Source organism: Aphelocoma coerulescens, chromosome 1 (genome assembly GCF_041296385.1).
Source record: "Aphelocoma coerulescens isolate FSJ_1873_10779 chromosome 1, UR_Acoe_1.0, whole genome shotgun sequence".
NCBI lineage: Eukaryota > Metazoa > Chordata > Aves > Passeriformes > Corvidae > Aphelocoma > Aphelocoma coerulescens.
Window position 1 is genome coordinate 65,751,197 of NC_091013.1, and position 7,527 is coordinate 65,758,723.

The 7,527-nt window shown below is 46.4% G+C and overlaps 1 protein-coding gene across 1 annotated transcript; it reads left to right on the top strand.

Annotated features, from left to right (window-relative positions):
* Positions 1 to 4,349: 4,349 nt before the first annotated feature.
* Positions 4,350 to 6,436, top strand: ARL11 (ARF like GTPase 11). The gene has a single exon (XM_069030144.1). The coding sequence runs from the start codon at positions 4,383 to 4,385 to the stop codon at positions 4,986 to 4,988; it is 606 nt and encodes a 201-aa protein (XP_068886245.1). The 5' UTR covers positions 4,350 to 4,382; the 3' UTR covers positions 4,989 to 6,436.
* The last annotated feature ends 1,091 nt before the right edge of the window (positions 6,437 to 7,527 follow it).

Consider the following 7,527-nt stretch of genomic DNA (forward strand, 5'->3'; position numbering starts at 1 on the left):
ACCAAATGTTTGTCCCAGGAGGACAAATGAGGGGAAAATAAGGACCACAGGATAAGCGGGACCGTGAGAACAGTGTCCTATTTCCAACCCCACTAGAAATGCCCTGGAGGTACCAACACCTCTCCGAGTGCTTGATAGGCGCCAGAAGGACAAGTACTTAACACCTGCTGTCTTTTGTTATGTGAGTCTTGTCATTCTGAACTTTAGGGCGTTGGTACAACTTTAAGCGATCATGTCTTGTCAAGAGACATCACTGCAGGCAGGCTTTTCTAGGGCATGTCGTAGCCTGTGGCTGTCTTGTGTAACTTTCAGACTATGCTATGCCATGTTTCAAGCCTCTGGGAATTCGTCTCGGGAGGAAGCAGCTTGCCTTCAGCTGCCAACTCTCACAGCTACCCACTGACCCTGATGGAACAGGCAGCTTCCTGGGCACGTGCCAAGTGAACTGGCATGAGTCTGTTAGCGGGAGTGAGTTTCCTGCAGGCACACCTGAAATTGCGGGCAGAACAAGATGAATGGAGCAGGATGCAGAAAAGCAAAAGGCCAAACTTCTCTAAGCCTGAACCATCGCATTTGGCTTTGTTGTGGTTTTAGCCTGGGGCCCTGGCTAGGTCAAATCCAGTGATCCCTGCAGGTCCACAAGGAACTCTCCTAGGCCAAACTAGGGGAAGTCCCATTCAAGGTGGCTGCCAGCAGTAGCAGGTGGGCTCTCCAGGTCAAGACATCTGCCTGTGTTCAGGGCCTCCTTCAGCTCCCAGCGGGCTTTCTCACCAGCTGCTGGTCTGAACATCCCCTCCATGGGTGATCCTTCCATGTGTGATATAGTGAGGAGATCCTGCAGGAAACATGAGCAGGACTGAGTGCATGGTGGCCTTTCTCAGAGACACAAGCACGTCTGGACGGGCAGGCACACTCTGCCTTCGCTGGACTGAGAGCTACTTGTTCATTTGGATGAACACTCACAGTAAGAACCAGAACTACACCTGTTATTCCTGGCTCTGCGAAGGGTTGTTTCCCTGGAGCGGCCTTCCAAAGAGGTCACACAGGTTTGAACAAACGACAGTGAATAAAATGATCAGGACAAAATCCCTGTTATTGGAAAATTTGGGGCATGGGAAGGAGGGGGCATTTCTGTATCAATTACTAGTACTGATTATTGCTTTTTGGGATGAATATCTAGGAAGCAGAGAAATGCATGCCTAAAAAACAGCAAACAAATAATTTGACTGAAATTCTGTGAAACTATAAATGGGATTATCATTGCTCCTGAGAATTAGGGGAAATGAAACACAAGACAAGAACATTTATTCTGCCCACAGAAGACACAGCTTGAATAGGGGCTGTCCTTGTCTCTGAATACATCTGAATTATTTAGTACCTGGCCTTTCTGTTCCAGCAGTAGATGCACTCAGAGCTCATCTTGCCTGCTTTTACTTTCTTTTCTTTCATTCTATCTTAAACAGACTTGTAATTGCTCCCATGTATTATTTATTGGAAATACTATGCTTTTGTAACATAGCTGTGGGTGGAACAGGCTCTGTAGGCACAGTGTGCACCATGTATCTGGAATAATTATCAGGAAGAAAGAAAATAGGCTGCGGTTCAATACATAGGGTATAAGCATGTAAAAAAAGAAAAAGAACATGGAGTTTCCTCTATTTGCCCATGAATTACTGTATTTTGTGCCACAGAAAACCTGAAGGGAATCATCAGTAGAACTGTGCTTAGTTACATCCTTTATTTTGTCTTTATTTCTTCCTTTTCCTTTTCCTTTTCCTTTTCCTTTTCCTTTTCCTTTTCCTTTTCCTTTTCCTTTTCCTTTTCCTTTCCCTTTCCCTTTCCCTTTCCCTTTCCTCCCTTTCCATTTTCCTTTTCCTTTTTTTTTTTTTTCAGAAGCAGCCTTCTTCTGTAGCACGTGAGGGAGTGATGCAATCAAAGACTCCCTCACATTATATTTCAAATACTCAGTTATTCACCGAATGGTAGAGTCTCCACCTTGCTTCCTGTACCTATATTTTAATTTACTTGAAAGAAATTTCAGTACTGTGAATGTGTGGTCAGATGAAACAGATGTGTGTCGCAGCTGCCTGCCAAGTCTCAGAAAAGATGGGCAGCAGCAAAGGCAGGAGAAACATGAAAAGATCAAGGCACAATTCTCTTGACCCACTGTTATGTCTAAAAATACCAACTATACTGATCTTAAAGGACAATGAAATATGGGAAGGAAGGTTATTCCAAAATGGTGAACAAGCAGATCAAGGAGCCAGACACCAATGTAACTTACTTTAGAAAGTGAAGAAAATGGACAAAAGGATAACCCTCGGGCAGCAACACACACTTCAGGGTGTGCAGACAGTGCCCAGAAGGGCCAGAATCCACTGCACATTGCAGTTCTCCTTTTTTATCCACATCTAGAGAGCTTTCTGCCAATTTTGCACTTGTGGACTGGTTTTAGAAAAGATCACACATGAACATACGCTGCACAGTTTTATTGTTGAATCTTGAGAAAAGAAGGCTTAGGAAAGTCCTTATCACTGTGTTCCAATATTTAAAGGGTGGCTGCGAAGAAGACAGAGAATCCCTTTTTACAAGGAGTCTGTGGGAAAGATGAGCAGTAATGGGTACAATTTACTCCTGGGGAGATTCTGATTGTGCACAAGAGGACAACTTCTCACAATGAGAACAATCAGCCATTGGAATAATCTCCCCAGGGAAGTGGTGTGTTCTCCAGCAGTTGGGGACACTTTTAAGATTTGGCTGGAGAGCATGCTGAGCTTCTTTTAGACCATGCTTTTGCCTTGAAAGGTTGGTTGGACCAGATGATCCTCGAGGTCCTTCCAATCTGGTATTCCGTGATTCTTAAAACCTTTCTTACGCATTCACAAGCTGCATAAAGCTGGTGGGGGCTCTTGGTGCCAACCAGCTCTGTGGGTTAACTATGGGAGAGACATTTCTCACGGAGGTATCTTGCAAAACGTGCTCTGTAGGACCCCTTGCAATCCCATGCAGCCTAAGTGGGCTGGACTCCTTGTGCTCTTTTGTTTCTCATTCATCTTCCTTTCTGCAAAAGATGGAAACTGAAGTATCTTGCCCCCAGAGGAAGAAATATGCCGCTCAGCGACCACCAACTGACCAGACAGTCCCTTCCACGTGCTGTGCTGAACTTCATCCCCAGCAGAGGCTATGACATGGAGCTGTCATGTGGAGATTATTGCTGAGGAAACTGCATCTCCCACAGATGCGTTAAAAGTTCCCCCATGGTCCCAGGGAAAGCAGGGTTCCCATTTCCTTCTCAAATAAAGGTGGTTAGAGAGCAGCTCTGCCTTACTGCTGTGAGGTGAGGTCTGCACACCTCTGAGCAGCCTCTTAGGAGCAAAACCCAACCAATAAAGAAGATAAATAAACATCGGCTTTGAGGGGACTCTGCTGGCTGTCATCAGCCGCTCTTGCACAAGCGAGGCTGGGAGCTGTTGCAGCAGCACATTTTTGCCTCTAGCATGTAAAGTTCAAGGGTGCTGTCTTGTTAAACACTTTTCCGTTCTTTTAGGGGATTTTTATACTCCCTCAGCTACCTCAGTCCTCTCAGAGGACTGACTTTGCTTCACTTAGAAAAGTTGAAATGTCGTAAATACTTTGATATAAAGAATTTTATGGGTTTTTTGCCCCAGGAACAGCATTTTGACTCACTGTATTTCAGTGAGACATTAAAAAAACATACTTGTGTGCATTTTAAAAAATTGCTGTTGTTACCATTTGCTCAAAAGGCAGCAAAAGCTGATGATACAGTGATTTGTTTTGTACTTTTTAACGTAAGACTGGCAGCAAAATCGTTGTCTTGTTGCTCAAGAGGCTTGAAATCCCCACCCCTGGGCTGTGATTCAGCAAATTCCCAGAGTAACGCTGGTCTGAAGCGCGGGTTCCTCCTTGTCCTGTCCTGCAGGGGGTGGATTTCTCCTAGACAAGCCAATGAACAGAAGCTCATTTATTTATGTATGTGGCGAGGAGGAAACTTGCTTCACAGTCTCCCCACCTCTTCCTGCAAAATGTTAGCTCTCTTTTGCACTAATCACTCCGGGTCCTGAATGAAAAGAAGTGAGCAGCAGCGGAGCTGGGGTATGGAAACTGCTGTTTTGAACATCACTCCCTGTCTCTGCTCCACACCTCATAAATAATCACGCTCACCTCATTTGAGCTACAGAGAGAAGCAAAAGCAGGCTGCCGGTGTCTTTCTTCAGCAAACCTAAGGTGCTATTTCGGAGGGGCAGGACTGAGCACTCTGTTATTAGCTCACATCATCGAGGAAATACGCTTGCTTTCTATCTTTTTTTGGCTGCATTTCCCACCCCCCCCCCCCCCCCCCCCCCAGCTGCAGTGGTATCTTAATGGGGAAGCTGATCTCCAAAGGCTGGCGGAAAAGAGATGCTCGAGTTGTCATGCTGGGGCTCGACTTTGCTGGCAAATCCACCCTTCTGTACAAACTGAAGAGCGGCCAGGCTGTGGAGACCTGCCCGACGGTGGGATTCAACGTGGAGTCTCTTCAAACGCCCTGTGGAGTATCCTTCACCCTCTGGGATGTTGGTGGACAAGACAGCCTGCGGGCTAGCTGGCCTAACTACCTGGAGGACATCAACACCCTCATCTTTGTGCTCGACAGTGCAGACATGGCCCGGCTGGCCGAAGCAATGGCAGTACTGGAGGAAGCCCTGAGCCACCCCAGCATGGCTGGCATCCCTGTGCTTGTCCTGGCCAACAAGCAGGAGGTGCCAGGAGCGCTGGCTCCTGCCGAGCTGGGGGAGATGCTGCAGGAGGGGGGGCTGGCAGGGCGCCGCTGGGTGCTCCGGGGGTGCAGTGCCCACACTGGCCAGGGCCTGCAGGAAGTCCTGGCCATCCTGGGAATGCTGCTGCGGGGCTCAGAGCAGAGCTCCCTACCCCGGGAGCAGCCCATCACGGGGCTGGCAGAGAGGAGGCAAGCTCCAGAGCAAACCTGAACCTTGAATGGATCCTTCCCACTCGTTGCTGCCAGCAGATTTGTCATGGAGGATTCCAGCCTCCAGGCACCCCCTACAATGAGCAGAGCTGCAGTTGGCACATGCTGTGAAACACCCAGGACCTGACCATCAAAACCCACCAGGAGGGTCTCTGAGCAAAACTCCCATTGTGGAGCAGTTTTGGCCACATCTCTTGGACTCTCATCCCCAGCTGCAGCTTGTCCCACTGTCACCATGTTCCGCTCATCCACCGCACTTGTGTGTCCAGAGGTTCAGCAAGGGTGCTTTTTGACATTTATGAATTATAACAGAGATGTGTGCAAGGGACAGAAGCTTTCTTCATTCTGCAGCTCCCAGCCCAGATGCATCTATCCAGATGGGGTGATCCTCCCTTGGGGGGAGCTTGGATGTGCCCCATGCTGCTTCTTTCTCAGCACAAATCACATGTTCATTGGCTGAAAAAGAAGGAAGGCACTAAAAGGAGTGGCTGATTGGGAGCATCGTAAGCTCCGGACTTCAAATGGTCAAACAGCTGATTGGTTTTCATGTGGCATCTACAGGTATAATAATCTTCAAGCCAAGGAAGCAAGCTGGGATTTGATGGTATAGTGCAGTTTGAGGATGTGTGTATATTAATTTATGCATTTCTTGTAATGGTTCTTTCTTTCTTTCTCCATCCATAGTTTTTATCAAATAATGATTTTATGAAAATGGTCCCTCATTTTCCTTGGATTATGTTTAAATATAAAGAAATCAGACCTGACTTTAAGATGCTTGGAAATACATCTCCATGGCCAGTCAACCTCTAAATATCCTCATGGTGGCCTGAGCAGCCAAGACAAAACCCTGTCTCTAAGACTTCTGAAACTGCATGAGACCACTCCACATGCAATGGTTGATGACCATGGGCACCTATGGGCACAGGCAGGTTGGTGACCAAAGGTCTCTCCACACCCAGCTGTGCCCAGGGCAAACAAAAAAACCGCCCCTGGAAGCTCTCAGCAGGACCAGGTCTCTTGTGGCAGTGATGGTCTTTGTCCTGCTCAGCTTACCACTGGAAAGATCTATAAAATGTGTGCCTGAGGGCTTCCTGTATCCAAGATTCTGTTATCCAGAGTTAAAATATTTCATAGTAGTCCCTGCTTCATTATAAAATGAATGGGGGAATGGGAGAGATAGGATACAAATTTTTTATGTCTATTTTTCATTTGTTTCTATTCAGAAATCAGCTTTCAAGGAACAGCATACTCAGCCTAGAAACACCAAGGAGAAATACATGGCAAAATCCTCTTCTGTTCATACCAGAGAATTTTACAGTTGTTAAGGACTTAATTGTCCAGCTGTTACTGGTGCTGTTATTAGGCACACTTCATAGAAGGCAGCAGCTGGAATAGAGAGCTCAAACAGTCATGAAGAAACAGAGTCAGACTTTTCTAGGAAGGTCTCAATAAAGGCATCCTTCCCAACTGTTTTAGCTGCATTAATGTAGAACTACTACGTGCTATAAAACAGTGCTGCAGCATCGATGTGGCCTAAGCAATCACAGTTAGGAGTGTATTTAAACAGCACTGAATCATGTAATGAATTACATGACAACCTGTGTGCATGGTAAAGGAGAACAAAATCACGTCTTCAGATCTTTGCTGGTGACATAAGCTGGTTGATCCACTTCCAGCTTGTTGCAGGTGGTCACTTTCTTGCCTCTAGCACGCAAGGCTCCAGCACCTGTGTCCAATGACCTGCTGGCCATTTTGAACATGAGTTCTAGAGGCACAACACAAAAGGTTCTGTGCTGCATTGCCATGCCAAAAAATTTGTCCTTTTTGAGTTTGCTGCTGTTTTGGTCTTGTGTCTCGCACGGCACAAAACAGAGAATTGTGCATTAGGGTAAACTCAGCAGAGACTGAAAGGCTGTTCTGGTGATGTCTTACTCCTAAGTGTCTCTTGATGCCTGCATTTGACTCTACAGGATTGTCTGCTGGTGGTTAAAAGAGGCACTGAAGCCTTCCCATTTTTAAGCTCTTTAAAAAGATAAAAAATAGGCTCCTCTGGCAGCAAATAGAGATAACCACCGGGCTTGGTAGACATCACCAATTAAAAATTAGAACAGCAAGGTGGGAGGTGGGGAAGAAGGGGCAATGGGAATCCTGAACATCTGAAACTGATGAAGCAACATTCCAGTTGCTGAAATTGTTCTCGCTTCCCCTGAAGCAGTAATTTGGCAAAACACCCCATCTCATGGGGCATCATGTGATTTACCGGCCTTGTTTTCTGGAATAAGACTTTTCTGGACGCTTGGTCACATTACTCAGCCCATTTATGCCATTGTTCAGAGACTGTCAAAACAATGATGGGTCATAATATTTGAAATAGCAGTGCAGAGTTTACTTCTAATGATTTCTCTTTTCTCCTGTGTTGGACAGGAGAAAAGCTGCTGAAACAAGTCAGTCTAATGAGCACTGCCCTGCTTTAATTGCACCCAACAGCACTTAAATGTTTCAGTGTCAAAACTCCTGCCTGGTTCAGAGGGAGCAGCGTG

What these genes read in the sequence shown, in the direction of transcription:
- ARL11 (XM_069030144.1), top strand. Translation starts at nt 4,383, where the DNA reads ATGGGGAAGCTGATCTCCAAAGGCTGGCGGAAAAGAGATGCTCGAGTT.